The sequence below is a fragment of the Anopheles arabiensis genome, chromosome 2, assembly GCF_016920715.1.
Source record: "Anopheles arabiensis isolate DONGOLA chromosome 2, AaraD3, whole genome shotgun sequence".
NCBI classification, from domain to species: domain Eukaryota; kingdom Metazoa; phylum Arthropoda; class Insecta; order Diptera; family Culicidae; genus Anopheles; species Anopheles arabiensis.
The window spans coordinates 23,373,203-23,389,658 of record NC_053517.1 but is presented as its reverse complement, the minus strand read 5'-3'; the positions used below and the strand labels follow the sequence as shown (position 1 = coordinate 23,389,658).

Below are 16,456 nucleotides of genomic sequence, written 5' to 3'. Positions count from 1 at the left end.
GCAGGCTTCCCCGTGTTTCCAAACACCGTCCCGAAAGGGAAAAAGCAACGGAAGAGGGAAAGGGAGGAAAAGGAGGAGACGAAGAAAGGAGAAGAATGAGGATGAGGAGGAGTAAGACGGGGGGAGGAAAAAAGTAAATTTGAATAAAATTTTCCAACCCTTTTTTTGTTCGCGCTGCTTCGCGTTCATCTTGGGCACGGACTTTTCTTGGGCATTTCGATAGGGTGAAGTGGGGTGGTGATGGAGGAGTAGGTGGTAGGAGAGATTGGTGGTGGTGATGGTGGGGAGAGATTGATCGAGATGCGAAATAAGAATGCTTTATGAGCGGAGGAGCGGTCGTACGGTGGTGCGGGTAGAAAAGGAAGGAAGGGAGAAAAAAACTGCTGTACGAACGGCCGGGCGTCATTTTGGGATATTTAGAGCGCGAAATTGTTTTATCTAAAATTTTAAAAGGAACTTGATGGCTGTGTGTATGTGTGTGTTTGAGTTGGGTAATATAAATGAAACCGGTTTGCTGAAAACAATATGCTACAAATTTCACACAACAATAATCTGTTTTCGAACACAAATTAATGTATTATTTTGAATACTCTTTTCTATTGTTTTTACTTTACAATGGAATGAATAAGTTAAAAAAGTGACGAACTTTCCTCTGTTGCTTCACAATTCCTCTATTGCTCTTTAGTGAAAACAAACATTGCTCACACTTATTGTCGCTAACCACCCTCTTCTTCGGAAGGAATGTAGTTTAAATTCATTTGCAAAGAAACTGTAATTGAAAAGTACGCTCCATTAAAGCGCACCGGCATTAATTATTAACACTGACGACCGCGCTTGATTGCTGATCGGAGCTGCTTGGTCATTAAATACAATTTAAAAAACTATGAACTCATTTTTGTTTTCCATTACCGTTTTCTTTTCATGAGTCTAGTAATTCTAGCAAACCTTGGCACCTTGGTGTCCCTAAGCGAAGGTATTGTCCACCATTGTCCATTGAATCAATTTTAATTTCGCAGACAAGGACGACTGTGTAAGTCAACAACTGAAATAAAACAAAATATTAGTTTTTTTTTAAATATTCTAAATGATAAGAAAGTACGAATCCTGGTTGAAAGAACAGCCACAAAAAAAAGGTCAAATCTAGCACAAATCCATTCACTTACAGTCTGCTGCCAAGATGCGCGATTCTACTTCTTCTTCTTCTTTGGCTCAACAACCGATGTCGGTCAAGGCCTGCCTGTACCCACTTTTGGGCTTGGCTTTCAGTGACTAATTGATCCCCCCCCCCCATAGTAGAATAGTCAGTCCTACGTATGGCGGCGCCGTCTATTTGGGGATTGAACCCATGACGGGCATGTTGTTAAGTCGTACGAGTTGACGACTGTACTACGAGACCGGCTCGATTCTACACTTACGCTGATTTAGAGTAATTCCTTATTTTTTACGAAATTAGAATTAAGAATAAATAAAACCGATTAATTCGATGATTGCATTAATTTTCAAATAAAAACTAAATTGATCTCTTGCTTAAATTCTAAAATAGTCAAAATATATCAAAGTATAAAACAAAGTATTTTGGCACGAACGCTTTCAAATAATTAATGTATGGTTTACATTCAATTGATTTCATCTAAATTGTTCATATGATGTGGTTGATTTTTTAATTGTTTGTTTATTTATTTATTTATTTATTTTTGTATCTACTTATTTTGTTATCTGATTGTTTATTTATTTATTTATTTTTTAAATTATTTGTTTACTCCAGTATTCAATTCATTCAAAAATTCATTTAATTTAGTAATAAATATAGAGGCTCCCATTCGCGTATATGGATAAATACAGTTGGGCTAACCACAGTAGAATACAGTTGAGCTAAACATCGCAATATTCATCATTCACGAGTTTAGTAAGTAACGCTGATGTCTTCGGAACACAGTAACCGCGTAACTCGGGAACAGACTGTACACTTATCGTCTTTTTGCTACTTTTGATGTACGCAGCGGTGTGAAAATTCTGCGATAGCCAGTGTCCTCGCCAAACGTTACAAATGGTTGTAAGCTTTTCGATGATGACGGCGCATTCTAAAAAACTACAACACGCTGTGTAAGTCTGAGAAAATTAAGTTGTTTCATTAATATGATGAACTACACAGGAGGAGATGACAGTACCGATCATTTTAATCAATAATATTGGTTTATATTTTTTATTATAATTTGTTTAACATAAAAATTCTATTAATCGAAATGCACTGAGCAAAATTAATTGTATTTAATCGAACTGCAACTCATTTATTTATCTAAAGTACATAAAACCACCATTACTAGCCCCTGCGAATTGATCCTACCGTTATCACATCAAGTTTCCTTCCCACTCATAATACACAGTCATCTCAAGGTTTCTTTTTTTGTGCAAAATGATGAAAGACAGTTTTAAAAGCTGCTTTTGCCCAGGGAAAACAGGCCCCAAAGTTGACCATTATCTCTCTTCTGCTCTCTCTCTCTCTCTCTCTCGCTCTCTTTCTTGCTATTTGCTGACCTACCAACAACCAAAGCAACTAAATAAAATATAAAAAAAACAATTTCAATAATTTGAGCCAACGCGAAATTGATTTGCATTGCCAAGAAGGAAGAAAACGTGCTTTTCTTTTTCATTTAAACCATTTCATTTGCGTAGTGCGCATTGCTCTTGTCGTTCGCCTCCATCACCGCCTACTAAAACAGCGAGCCATAGAAACAAAAAAAGACGCCCGTAACCAAAACGAAGAAAGCTGTGCCTCCTTCCAACGCGGGCAAGCAAACCCCCTGGGCTGCTAATGGTCACCCGCGCGCAAGACGGTGGAGGCGCACGCAAACAGTAAGAATGGCCGTTTTATGTATCCTTCAAGCGCTGTGCGTGAGTGTGTGTGCGTGTGCGCACGGGTACTTTTTTTTGCGTTGCGTTACGTTCGCTATATTACACGCTCTCGCTTTTCTTTGCTCTTTGTTTTTGCGTCCGCCACCTTTCCACCCAATTTCGGGGTGGCGGTTGGTTTGTCGGAATCGTTCAATCCCTTATTGCTCGGACCAACCGGAAGAAACGGAAGAAACGGTACGCGCATGGCATTCAGGTCCTTCTTAAACCTCGTGCTGGTTGTTTTTTTTCTTCTTCTTTCCTCTTCTATTGCTGTTGCTGCTGCCAAGGGTTTGAGTTTTGGTTTTGTTTCGTTTCCTTTCCCTGGAACCCCTTTTTCTTTTTAATTTTCCCTCCTTGTGCTGCACGGCACGGAACCCTTTTCTCCCGACGAAGGGGTGTTTTTTTGGTTGTTTTTGTTGGACCGTAGAAGACAACGACCGTCTTCGAAGGGAAGGGTTGCTTTGTGGGTTTTTTTTCTTGCCATTTGTTTTGATGTTCCTGCGAAAAAGAGGATTCATTTGTTTGACACGTTTCTCATCATTACTCGGCCAGCTCGGATGGGGTGGCCAGGGGTTTTCTTTTCGCTTGGCCATTTGAAACCCTTTACGCCTCGCCTACGGGGCCTGAGGAAATTGGGTTGAGTTTCTTGGGTGAATGTCTTTTGCCCGGGCCCACGGGCTTAGGACAGGCCCGTGAACCCTCTTTTGCTGCTTATTGCTGCCACTCTCCCGTGGAAGCTGCGTCCCAATAGCTTCCTCTGATGGACCAGTGTCCTAACGCGAGGTCCTAACGCGAGGCGGCTGCATAAATTAGACAAACAATGACCTTTGCTCGTCCGGTTTCCGGTGTGCCCGGAGGGAACAGACCGTTGGGCACCGGCCGGTCTGTCCTGTCGGGGCCTGTGTGTCCCCGGGTCGTCATCCCAAGCACAGGGCCCGGGACGAATCTCGTCGCAGTTTTTCCCCCGGAATTGTCCGCGGGAAAGGGTTAAAACTGGTTTGCAAGATTGCATTTCACCAAACAAATGAAACAATCGCAGACAGAGAGAGAGGAAGAGAGAGAGAGTGGTAAAAAACACACACTCGCATGCATAATAACACATTCAAATTCAATCTCTTGCCCATTCTTGCCCGCCTGGAAAAAGGGACAAGGGACGAAAACTGGTTTTGGATGGACGGACCCATTGGGCAGGACAAAGGATAACGGTCCGCTCGGGCCTCTCGAGCGAGATTGTGGGAAAACCGGTTCCGAGATTTCCCGTTGGACCTCTGCGTCCCGTCTATTTGTGTGTGTGGCTGTGTTTGCGAAAGGGATGCGCCTAGTTTGCAACGGCCAACCGTCCTCTCAACCCCATGCCGGTCCAGCGGTCCAGAGATGTTACCAGATGTGCGCACGTGGACAGGTACGGGCCGACGGGGGACGGGCATTAGTAACGGGTGCATATGTGCCGGGCCGGCCGGTTGGCTGCACCGCACCATCCATGTGCTGCTGTGGGTCATTATTAGCGCCTAGAGAAAACCCGTTTTTCTTCTGACGCTGAAACCGGATTCTTTGCAGCACGAGACTGTCCTGGCATGCTTTGATTGAGGTGTTTTTTTTTTTAATTTAATTTTTGGGTTGTTAGTTATTAGGATTCGCTTGATACGATCACCAGCGAGGGACACTGTGCGCGGACAACGTGGTTCGGATCACGTGGAAAACGATTTGTCATTCCGTAATGCTTAAATAAGCAGTGAAGGCACATGGATCGTTTTATTATTTTTTTTTTATTTTACCGTTCACAGTTGCATCTTTCCAGCGGTAGTTAGCTTGAATTGGTGGATCGTAATTTTAGGAATTCTTTAGAGATAAATGCAAAAACTTGAGGTTTTACAAAACTATTAGTCAGTTTTCATAATCTTTCTTAGAAACATGTTGAACACGAAACTGTTGAAAGAGTTAATTGCATTCTAGAGTTGTATACTTGTACAGGTAGTCCCCGAGATACACGGTACCTCTTATACGCGGATTCGGAGATACACGGCGTTCTAAATTTTACAATTATTCGAGCAAATTGTACTGATTTGACATATCAGTTATAAAATGAAAAATAATTTCCCCTTTTGATCGAATGTTAAAAACTATTTCAAAAGGTTTAAAATTGTTCTATTCAGTTAGAATCATATGAAATAATTAATCAAGTGGCAAAAATCACCTACCACTGGCTAAATTATACAAAAGTTAGTGATATTTTTGGTTGAAATAACGAGATTATTAATAATTACCCGTGTATTTCGGGGAGCGCCTGTACTATAAAAACATTCTTTTTGCATCTTGAATGTTGCAGTCCGTTATGAATAGGCCTAAAATCAGAGAACAGAGGTTTATTAGCTAAGTTTTTAATCTATTTTTACTCCTTTTCTCGTTTTGGCGCAATAATCGTTGCCCCGCTCGACCTGGCTTAGTCTGTAATGGCTTTTGTTGCGGCGGTAACGGGAAGGTTTGAGGCGCTTTTTAAATTGTAACGAAATGTTTCATTTTCAACGGCTAAGTTTGGGAAGAATTTCAAAGTATTGTAATTTATCGTATGAAATCACGATCGCTGGCCTAAATGAACACATATTTTTAGGAATGACCCGTTTCTTGAGTTCATCGATAAGCGTAAGCAGCACGGACAAGCGTAATAAAAATAATCTTAAAGTTGGTACATACGGCGTGTGGAAAGAAGTTAGGAGAAAAATGCATGCAAGACAAAAACATGCATATGCACCAGACAATGAATCCTTTCAGTTATCAATTCAAAGCGTGGAGGTCATAAAATCTCAAGTGTGTTTAGGATCAATCTAGAAATGCGTGGGTTATAAGCATAAACATAGAACAGCATATGGAAACATAAGAAACATAAAAAAGATCTAATTCAACATCTTAACGGAGAACGTCTCGATTTTCTTTTGAGCATCTTGGCCTTTCCTAGGTTTTGTTTTAGGTCTCATCCGGGTCACTCTGCCCAATCCGAAAAGTTGTCGTATCAATTGTGCCACTTTCGCAGCATAGATTACCACGAACCGAGAATAGTAGCAAGTTTAATGCACAATTTGTTATAATAACTCCTTTCGGGCAGAAAGCCATCTTTTTCTATAAACCCGTTTTCGGTTTGAACTTAGGACACTGAAGCCCTTTCCTTCGCGTGGCCTGGCCTGAGTTTCACCGTCAACAGCTTTGGTTATCTGTTTTCAGTTCATACTCTAATTAGTTCAAATTTTCTAATTAGATAAATCATACGCATGGAAAGCTTACAACTCATACAATAGTTATGACCAATACTGGCCAGTTGTTAAGCTGTTTGATGAACGATTATGCCATGTGACCTTTTGTTGCTTGTTACTAGACTAACATAAACGTGGCTTCCTCCATCAGATACGAGGAATTCGATTAGGCCCTGGTCTATGCATGTGTAGCAGGAACATTCCGTGCCAAATCGTAACGGAAGAACTGTCCGCATTTGTTGCAGGAACCTTTTCGGACGCGTTTGCACACCAAAACAAGATACAAAAGAATGTCAACTTAATTTTAACACATTTTTGTGAGCCTGGATGGATAGAAAACTCCAAGCCATTGATCAAATGTTTGCCGCAACATGTTCATAGACCTGGCCACTTAGCGAAAAATTACAGCCTGCTTCTATTTAGAAATTGTTCTTCCCGGCAGATCCATGCAAGCTCGATCGAGGCAAACTTTGCTTTTGCTAGAGTTGAGTACGACGTTCTCAACACTCAGTGCAGCAGTTATCTGAAGTTACCCAAATGTGAATTTTTCTTTTGCAACACGGATAATTGTTCTGCGACAGTCCGCTCCGGATAAAAATTATAAATATTTTGTTAATTTGGAAAAACAATCGTTGACGCTCTGAGGTATGTTAACCCATTGTAAGAATATTATATTCTAGGTATAAAAGGCTTCATTCATAACGGGCTTGAACCCATGACAACCATGTTGTTACCTCTAGACCAGGGGTCTCCAAACTACGGCCCGCGGGCCGCATGCGGCCCTCAAGAGCTTATAATGCGGCCCACGATGACTTTGCCAGAGTTAATATAAATATTACGTTATTATGACTTTTTCAAATAAAAATGTATTTTTTACTTTTCTTAGACAAAAATCAAGCTTTAGTAACACGAAACTGTACAAGTATCGTTAGTATTTTGTTGTAAAAACGAGATTTAAACGTTCACTCATCAGTTAAAGCTAGCGTCAAATGGCCCTCAACATAGTTATTTTTGAAGCAATACGGCCCGAGAGCTGAAAAGTTTGGAGGCCCCTGCTCTAGACGACTGTACCACGAGCTCGGTCCATGTGTGAAAGTATTACAACATATAGTGCTAAACAAATCTGAAAATGTAATCTTTTGGTTAATTTAACCCTTCAAACTAATGATGGGAAAAATAAAAAAAATCGTCGAAATCGATTCCGGCTAGCTCCAAAGTTTTCTGAAATCGATTCCGGAATCAGTCCCGGATCGGCTCACGAATCGGAATCGGGTTTGGAATTAGTTCCGGAATTGGCTTCGGCATCGAAATTGCTACGAATAGAATAGGCGTTTGGGTCCAATGATAGGCCGCAAAGAATCAAAATTTACTTTTTAAACGTTCCATTCTCATGGAGATTCTCGGACTGATTTCGCTTCTGAAACTTCCTATTTCAATTCAAGAGCTAATTCTCGTTCCCGAGCTAATTCCATTTCTGGAGTTTATCCTGATTCCGTTACGGGAACAATTTGCGATTCCCAGGTCGATTCTGATTCCAGTGCCGTTTCCGATTCCGAAGCCGACTCCGGAATCGGCTCCGGAATCGACTCCGCAATCGGAAACGATTCCAGATTCGGAATCGGCTCCGGAATTGATTCCGAACACGGAATAGGAATCGGGTAGGTCCGATGCCGAGCTCCCCCCGCTACTTCAAACCTTCCTTTAAACTCCTTCGTTTCAAGCTGATAAATGATAATATTTTCTTTTTTTACAAACAACCGTAGTCGGTCTAGGTCTTCGAGGCAGGATCGAAACTATCCGCCGTTAGAGACCCGAAGTCGTTTGGGTTGATCCATAAGGTACAAGCGGATTTATTAGCGGCAATGAGCTTTCGATGGGTGCATAAAAGACGTATACGACGCATGAACCCATGACGGACATGTTCAGTCGCTCTACATTACGCCTGTACCTCAATGGTACCGGCGTAATAAAATATTCGTCATCTGCTTCTTCTTCTTCTTCTTCCTTGGCACAACAACCGTTGTCGGTAAAGACCTGCCTAAACCCACCAGTTGGGACTTGACTTTCAGTAACTTATTGATATACCCACAGCGGAATATGCAGTCCTACGTATGGGGCCACGGTCCATCCGGGGATTGAACCCATAACGGACATGTTGTTAAGTGAAGGTTAAGGTTTTTGTACACACGTTTGGATGATACATTATGATGATTGGATATAATTTTATTGACTTATAAAGCTATCGATATATGGTGCTGTGCGGGATTTCATCCATTTTCCCTCCCCCCACAACAAATCATTCAACTAAACATGCGATCCTGGCAGGAAAAGTGCACAATCACCCCATCGGGCAGCCGCACGAACGCGCTCTGGTTACTGAACTTTTTCTTGCACACCGCGCACACGCTCAGATCGGTCACTAGAAAGTGTTTCGATTCGCACAGCATCTTCTGCTCCATGATCTGCAGATGCTCCGCGTAGTACAGCCCCTTCAGCACCTGGGCCCGCTGCTTCTTCTCCAGGTAGAACTTGAGCGCATTCTCCAGGAAGTGTTTGATGCGCACCAGCGGAATGGTGTCGGGCAGGATCTGCAGCGCGGCGTACGGATTGATTTTCTCCGCATGTTTCTCCAGAATGTTGACCACCATTTCGTGATCCGGCACCAGGCAGCGGGGATGCAGCGGCACATCACTGTACGGTGGTGCGGACGGTGGCGTGAGTATGATTTTCATCAGCGTCACGTACACGTCACAGTTCTGCGGATCGTTTGTGTCGTACACGTCGTCACAGTACGCCAGACCCTTCTCAAAGTCGCCCAGTATTTGCACGAATATTGCCAGCGCTTTCTCGTGTTTGCCTGTGGAATAGAACAAAGGAAGAGGTATGATTTCAATGCTACTCCTACATTAATCACAAAGGCTTACCTAGTCGGCCCAAAATAATCGCACGCTCCTCAAACATGTCGGTGTAGGGAAATTCGCCCAACACCTTCTCGGCGTGATAGTATTTGGATTTCTTCAGGAACGTTAGCAATTTCTCTCGAACATCTGCCATCTCCTCTTGCTTTTTCCTGTAACGAGAAAGGCGATCAAACTCATTCCGTCTCTCTGCGGACCGGGCACAGCGCAGCCCTGCCAGGAACTTACGTGTCACCGTCGACGGTTTTATCGTTTCGCAGCGTGAGCAACTTTTCACGATACTGCTGTATAAGAATGTTGTGAAATAGAGCCTTCTCCTCGTGCCACACGTTAATGATGTGCTCCAGATACCGCACGACCAGTGTCCGGTGGTCCTTGAGCAGAAAGTCCAGCACTTCCGCACGCGGCAAATTCTTCACCTCGGGCATCTCCTCCACAAACACCTTCAGCCCATCTTCTGGGTGCTTCTGCAGCACCCAGCCGGAGAATTCGAATATCAGCTGCTTGAAGTCAGTGCCCAGCTGCTGCAGGTACTGCACCGTACGGTCGTGCCCGAACAGCGGCGAGCCGGGCACTTCCGCCTGCGTGTGGAGCAGCTGCAAGGCGCGCTTGTGCTGCCCCTTGGTTTGGTACAGTATGATCAGCTCGACGTACTTTTCGTGCTTCTTCAACACCCGCTCCGATTCTTCCAGATAGCAGTGGTTCATCCGTAGCACGGGCGCAATCAACGAATCGTTCGTCAGCAGATAGCACTTCAGCAGCGTCGTATCGATGATGGCCAGCAGTGCCGCCACGTTCTTGTCCGTCGTGCCGTCCGGGTTCGTTTTGGCGCCCTTGCGCAACGGGAACCGCTTGTCGGTAAGGTAATCGATCAGGGCGAGGATCGCATTTTCCAGCTCCTTCTCGTCCAGCACCGGTGCCGGTTTGTCCGAGTAGTGGCTGAGCTTGTTTTTGCCACTGTCGGGCAGCAGGTCCGGAAACAGGCGGATCACATCGATCGGATCGGTGTCGAGCTGCGCAAACTCCTGCATCGACTCGCGGAAGTGCTTGTTGACGAACAGGTTGTACGCGTGGCGCGTTTGAATTTCGTTTATTTTCGTCGCCTTGAACTCGGCACTTTCGTCGGAGATGTGCTGCAAAGAGGGGGAAGAGAGGGAAACGCAATGAACTACAAACAAAAACCCGTTACACCGTTTGTATCATGCCAACCGTTAGCTTCAAAGCCAGTTGAAAGTTTTCCTCCTGCAGCAGATGTTTGCGCTGCTTGGAAATGTCGACCGCCTGAATGCACCACAGATGAGATACGGAGGCCACATACAGCAGTCCCTGCTTGCCACGCACCAGGAACCGCGCTTTGTGCAGCTGCGGAATGCTCTGGATCAGTGTGCCCTTGTCCTGCACGTTGTCAAACACGCGCACCTCGATGGCATCGTTGATCAGCCCAACCGCGTACGGATCGTCCCAGACCAGACACTGGAACGGTTCGCTCCAGATCAGCGATTTCAGGTTCATCGTACGCTTGGCCGCATCCGCCTTAACCGCTTTCGCTTCCACCGGTTTAACCGACCCGGACATGCTGTTTGGCCCTTCTCGATCGTCCGCCCGATACTTTTCCGTGTAGATCGTGATCAGAAACTCGTCCTTCACCACCGCGAACACACTGTCCTCGATCAGCGTAATGCACGGTTCGATGGTTTTCGACGAGCTCGTGGGAAACAGATCGACCTTCCGGGGCTGTGCTGCCGACATCTGGTGGAATGGAAGTGTGTCGAAATTGTTGATTTAACTGCACTTACTCCACCACAACCATTGCTTACTACTTACATCGTACAGGACGTACTCGGTTTTGTAGCCGACACAGATGAAGTTATTGTTCCACGCCACCGTCTTTGGCACATCGTTCAAATCGATCTCACTGTCGAGCGACAGCAGCTGGTTCTGTTTCCAGTAGTAGCACTGCAGCTTTCGCTTCACCGCTACACACACCCGGCAAACGATCTTGACTTCGCTCGTTAAAGATTTCGACCGCTGAAACGGATTGGAACAACCCAAACGAATGGTGACTCCAGTGGATGGAGGTGAATGTGACTCGTGCTCACCTTTATGTCCAGCGCAAACACGTTCGCTCCCTTCGTGCGCTGTGCCGAATGGATCAGCGGAAAGCCGTGGCGGCTGAAATCGTTCACGTTCAGCAAACCGTCGGTGAGGCTGAACAGCAGCGTGTACTCGGGAATGACGTCGATCTGGGTGATGGGCTTTTTGCTAAAGTTTTTGTCGTACTGCAGCAGCTGCAGATCGAGCTTGTTCGTTTCCGTGTTCGTCTCGAACGAGTACATCAGCAGGTGTCCCTGTCTGGTGCCCAGGATGAGCTTGTTATCTGCAAGGAGGGATTCCGGATAATGACTCACTTCGCTTATCACTGTGGAACTGTTTCAAGTTGCCCCTTAAACTTACCAAAGCCCGTCATCGATTCAATTTGCACGGAGATTTTCTCCGGCGGATAGACAATGTACGCGTCATGCATGGTGCGGCAGTGGGAAAACTTAACACACCCGAAAACACCCCTTTTATTCACTCACTGCACCCGGAAAACGTACACAATCGATCAGCAGGGGGTTTGTTATTGTTTTGATATTGTCAGCGCAGACTTTGACGTATGCACACGAGCCGCTATACGACATTGCGTACAACATACGAGACAGCTTGCGTGAAAGCTTCGCTGGACGGTGACGCGTGTCCTACAGTGTTGAGCAGAACATCGGTTGAAATTCGGTTCGATCTAGGATAACGATAAGGATGGATTGCAAAACTACGCACCAAGTATGAGCAAAGCAAAGTTATAGGCATCTTTATTTCCCTAAAGTTGATTTGTTTTATAAAAACGAATCGTGTTATTAAATGCACTTTATCTGGAAGACGTTCGTTGTCGCTGTCGTTAGTCGTGCTGGTGTCCGTCCTGCTGGGCCGTCTGCCGCCCTCGATGGCACAAAACCACGCGTGGTTGTTTTACACGCAGTCTTACTTCATCGTTGGCATGGCAACGGCCGCCTTGGTATGGCTAACGTCGCCCTCACGCCACAGCTGCGTGACGGTTTTCGTTTGCGTGTAGAACTTGATGCCCTGCTTGCCGTAGAAGTGACAGTCGCCCAGGAAGCTGCCCCGGCTGCCGGTGAACGAGAACATCGGCAGCGGCACCGGAATCGGCACATTCACACCGACCTGGCCAACGTCAATGTCGTTCACAAACTTGCGGGCCGTCGCACCGTTGGTGGTGAAGATGGCCGTACCATTGCCGTACGGGTTGTTGTTGATCAGCTCGATCGCTTCGTCGATCGTATCGACCGACAGGCACACCAGTACCGGGCCAAAGATTTCCTCCGTGTAGCACTTCATGTTCGGCGTCACGTCGCTGATGATGGTCGGTCCGACAAAGTTGCCCTTCTCGAAGCCCTCCACCTTGATGTTGCGCCCATCGAGCACGATCTTCGCGCCCTCCTTCGCGCCCGACTCGACCAGCTCGTTGATGCGCTGCTTCGACTGGGGCGAGATGACCGGTCCCAGATCCGTGCCGGGCAGATGGCCCGCGTTCACCTTCAGCTTGCGGGCACGCTCCACCAGATCGGGGATCCAGTTCCTAGCCTCGCCGACAAACACCGCCGTCGAGAGAGCCATGCAACGCTGGCCGGCCGCACCGAACGCCGCCCCAGCCAGCTGGTTGAGCGTGTTTTCCTTGTTTGCGTCCGCCATAATGACGCCATGGTTCTTGGCACCCATATTGCACTGCACGCGCTTGCCGTTGCGTCCCGCGCGCTCGTAGATGTACTTGCCCGCCTGGTCCGAGCCGACGAACGAAACCGCCCGAATGTCCGGATTGTCGCAGACAAAGTTGACCGCATCGTGCGCACCGTGAATCACGTTCACGACGCCCGGCGGGCAGCCGGCCTCGTTCAGCATCTCCATCAGCAGCATCGTCGCGCCGGGCACGCGCTCCGACGGCTTGATGATGCTCGTGTTGCCGCAAGTGATCGCCACCGGGAACATCCACAGCGGGATCATGGCGGGGAAGTTGAACGGTGCAATGCCGGCCGTAACGCCGAGCGGCAGATGGTACGAGTACGTGTCCATATCCTTGGCGATGTTCGGCACGGTTTCACCCATCTGCAGCGACGTGATGCTGCAGCAATGCTCCACCACCTCTGTATGGGTTTGAAAACTTTGCGTGAGCATCTCGGCGGAAGCGGATTCAGAGAACCGGCCCCTAGCTACTTACGCAGTCCTCGGAGAACGTCTCCCTCGGCATCGATCAGTGTTTTGCCCTGCTCCTTGGTGATGTTCTTCGCCAGCTCCGACATGTTGTTGCGGATAATGTGCTGCAGCTTGAGCATGACCTGCTGTCTGCTCAGGATGGACGATTGGCGCCAGGTCTAACGGGAGAAAGGAATATGGTCCGATCAGCATTACCGATTAAGCCTCCTTGGATGGGAACAAGGATTGTTTTTTTGCCCTTGAACATACCTTGTAAGCCTTCTTGGACGATTCGACCGCCGTCTGCATTTCGTCCTGCGTGCATTTGGGGACACGCGTCACCACCTCGTTCGTGGCTGGGTCATGCAGATCGATCCAATCGTTCGTCTTCGACTCAACGAACTTGCCGTCGATGAACATCTTCGTGGTCGGCACAGATGCTGTGCTATAGCCACGTTGCAGCACATTGCGGCACTGTTGGCGGAGAAAGATGTGTGTATAGGGAATTGTTTAGAACATTTAATTTCCATTTTACGTGTGCGGATGTTGAACTCTTTACATTGAATGAATCCAAAATGAAGGCAACAAAAAATACTGTTACATAATTTAAATTCAAAACAAAAAACAAAACAAAAGGTTCAATACAATTTTAGTCTCCCATTTCAAGGGCTTTCCGGTCGCCCTTTTGAGGTTGTAAAGATCACTGGAAGTACCCCTCCCGACAGCCAATTGAAATTCATTAGCAGAGGCACAACTGCGATCGCCACTGCAACGTGCCCGCCACCACCACGTTGGCGCGCTCGTTGGTGTTAGTTAAAACCGTAACGCGCCCCTGCCGTCGTCACAGCAACAGCCTTCACGCATACTGGAATTGATATCAGCGCCTTCTGTGCTGTTTCGACGTCATCAGTTTCTCCAAAATCTCTCGCCGCAGTAGTCGCCCCCTTAGTCCGGCGACTAATTGGTTACGTCTGCTAAAGTGGCTCCCACCCATGTGATGAAGACTTGATATCAGACAATCCCCTCGTTGATATCGTACGATAGTACGGCCCGAAAATAATAAAGATTATTCATAGAGACTAGCTAATAGGAGTCGAAAACAACCAGCACCGTCGAGGACAATGTATGTAATGGCACGTAGAGACAAATTGCTCGCACGCGATGGTAAAGGGTGTTGACGACAAAAATCGTACGATCTCACCAAATTGTATCTTGAAATGGCGTAGTTAGCAAACACACACACACACACGTGGGTCAATAGTCGGGCCTGGCGTTGCCGACACTCGTTTTCGAGCCGCCCGAACATGCCGCCGATGCCGCCTTCAGCTCCATCTACACGTAGCCGGTTGTGTAGAGAACTTGTTGCGGCTAAGGTCGCTACACTCGGCATGTGGCGATTGACCTTGAACCTCCTTCTCAAATATTAATAGATGTCGAAAGTCGCACAAATCTCCATTGTTACGCAATCGAAATATAAAACAAAAAAAACGCCACCACCTGCACCGTGTGGCTCCTGCTGGATTGCTAAGAAGGAGCATATTTTGGAGAAAAGAAAACGAACACGATTACACTTACCTCGGTAGCAACAAGTCGTAGAAGAGCCATTTTGCTAAAAACAGACACACCTCTCTATACTTCCACTGGCACGCTACTGGCAAGCAGGCAGGACAGTTATCAGCAACGAACGAGGAAGGAGCTGGTCGAGCTAACCGGCCACACACACGTTAGGTCTGGTCTCCGGTTCTAAAATAACTGAGACTCGCACCGATTTGATACGAGCGACACGCAGTACAGCGCCGACAGGACAGACCCCCCGATTTAATGAACTTGAATTTGTTGCTATAGCGCCCCTGTCTGTGGCTGTGTGTGTGTGATTGTAAAATTGAACAGCATAAGTGACACCGTGTGGGGATGGGTGGATAGGAGGGGGGTTCGTGCATGATTTCGCCGGCTTCATCGCGATCGCGACCGATGACTTTGCACATACACACACGCGATTTGCCCTTTTTTCGTTTTGCATACTTACATTGTTTTAAAAATGTGTGCGCGGCGAGTGTGCGGCACCCCCCCCCCCCCCCAATACACAGACACTACAGCTGAGGTTTTCCTTAGACCGGTTGCCGTGGGGGACAACATCGCCGGTTGTGCTTTGCTTCCTATTTCTTGCTTCAAATAGACACACACATACATACATGCTTTCCTTTTACTTCGATAAGCAAACCGCGTTTAGACATCCCTACGTCATGTAGGCTGCTTAGATTTGGCATGGCATGTTTTGAGATGTGCACACAAAGGTAGAAAAACAAGAAGCGAAGAAACGCAACGGCGTAGTGTGGTATTATCGGCAAACGGATGATGAGGCGCAGCTGACAACGTGACGATGATGGTTCAGCACATTTCAACATGGTATGAAATCGGTAGAAAGTGAAATCATCTCACACTACTGGGAGATGCGCGCTCCCTTCGCTACCGACAAAACAACAGCTTTTCCGGTGATGGTATTAGCGGGGATTGTTTTTTTTTTATTATTTTTTACCGAACAAATCTTAACACACTCCCCAATGGGGGGCTCACTTCTCGGACTCCTTCGCCAGTGCGCTCTCGATGCCGGCCTTTTTCAGCTCATCGATCAGCTCGCCGTTTTGGTGCATCTGCAGCAGTATGTCGCACCCGCCTACGAACTCTCCGTTGATGAACACTTGCGGGATGGTGGGCCAGTTCGAAAAGTCCTTAATGCCTGCAAGAAAGCGATGACGGTGTATTACTACCGATCGAAACGCGCCACTCTCTCCCAACGCTATACCGTACCTTGCCGGAGGGCTTCGTTCTGCAGCACATCGTGGCTGTCGTATTTGACCGAATGCATCCGCAGTATCTGTACCACCGCATTGCTGAAGCCGCACCGCGGTGCGTCCGGGTTACCTTTCATGAAAATGACCACCTTATTGTTGCTCACCAGCTTCTCGATCTCCTTGCCATCCAGTGCCGGCGCACTGAAACTGCGGGCGGCCGCCTGGATCAACCCGGCCCCATTGTATTTGAACAGAGTTTGGGTCAAATTTCGCGTAAGGACGTTCATTTCGGTGTGTGTTGTTTTGACTGCGGTTTGTTATCTAATACCAAGGTAGCTATCGCCCGTGTGGGTGTGTGTGTGTA

General features: G+C 46.9%; 3 protein-coding genes across 3 annotated transcripts; all 3 read right to left on the bottom strand.

Annotated features, from left to right (window-relative positions):
• Positions 1 to 8,332: 8,332 nt before the first annotated feature.
• On the bottom strand, positions 8,333 to 11,687 carry LOC120893796 (vam6/Vps39-like protein). The gene is made up of 7 exons (XM_040295906.1): positions 11,510 to 11,687; positions 11,155 to 11,432; positions 10,880 to 11,083; positions 10,265 to 10,804; positions 9,284 to 10,188; positions 9,062 to 9,207; positions 8,333 to 8,994 (listed from the first exon to the last, which is right to left on the bottom strand). Exons 1-7 carry the CDS (start codon positions 11,577 to 11,579, stop codon positions 8,438 to 8,440), a joined length of 2,700 nt encoding a protein of 899 aa, XP_040151840.1. The 5' UTR covers positions 11,580 to 11,687; the 3' UTR covers positions 8,333 to 8,437.
• A 189-nt stretch (positions 11,688 to 11,876) lies between these two features.
• Positions 11,877 to 15,117, bottom strand: LOC120893797 (probable methylmalonate-semialdehyde dehydrogenase [acylating], mitochondrial). Its single transcript, XM_040295907.1, has 4 exons — positions 14,876 to 15,117; positions 13,571 to 13,774; positions 13,326 to 13,479; positions 11,877 to 13,251 (listed from the first exon to the last, which is right to left on the bottom strand). The coding sequence occupies exons 1-4, from the start codon at positions 14,903 to 14,905 to the stop codon at positions 12,074 to 12,076; spliced, it is 1,566 nt and encodes a 521-aa protein (XP_040151841.1). The 5' UTR covers positions 14,906 to 15,117; the 3' UTR covers positions 11,877 to 12,073.
• A 668-nt stretch (positions 15,118 to 15,785) lies between these two features.
• LOC120895301 (glutaredoxin-related protein 5, mitochondrial) lies at positions 15,786 to 16,432 on the bottom strand. The gene is made up of 2 exons (XM_040298520.1): positions 16,109 to 16,432; positions 15,786 to 16,037 (listed from the first exon to the last, which is right to left on the bottom strand). Exons 1-2 carry the CDS (start codon positions 16,377 to 16,379, stop codon positions 15,871 to 15,873), a joined length of 438 nt encoding a protein of 145 aa, XP_040154454.1. The 5' UTR covers positions 16,380 to 16,432; the 3' UTR covers positions 15,786 to 15,870.
• Between the last annotated feature and the right edge of the window lie 24 nt (positions 16,433 to 16,456).

Coding starts and splice junctions, on each gene's coding strand:
- LOC120893796 (XM_040295906.1), bottom strand. CDS start 11,579: ATGCATGACGCGTACATTGTCTATCCGCCGGAGAAAATCTCCGTGCAA. Junction 11,433..11,509: donor TGAATCGATGACGGGCTTTG/GTAAGTTTAAGG, acceptor CCCTCCTTGCAG/ATAACAAGCTCATCCTGGGC. Junction 10,189..10,264: donor AACTGGCTTTGAAGCTAACG/GTTGGCATGATA, acceptor CCCTCTTTGCAG/CACATCTCCGACGAAAGTGC.
- LOC120893797 (XM_040295907.1), bottom strand. CDS start 14,905: ATGGCTCTTCTACGACTTGTTGCTACCGAG. Junction 13,775..14,875: donor TACGACTTGTTGCTACCGAG/GTAAGTGTAATC, acceptor CTCCGCCAACAG/TGCCGCAATGTGCTGCAACG. Junction 13,252..13,325: donor AGACGTTCTCCGAGGACTGC/GTAAGTAGCTAG, acceptor AAACCCATACAG/AGGTGGTGGAGCATTGCTGC.
- LOC120895301 (XM_040298520.1), bottom strand. CDS start 16,379: ATGAACGTCCTTACGCGAAATTTGACCCAAACTCTGTTCAAATACAAT. Junction 16,038..16,108: donor GAACGAAGCCCTCCGGCAAG/GTACGGTATAGC, acceptor GCTTTCTTGCAG/GCATTAAGGACTTTTCGAAC.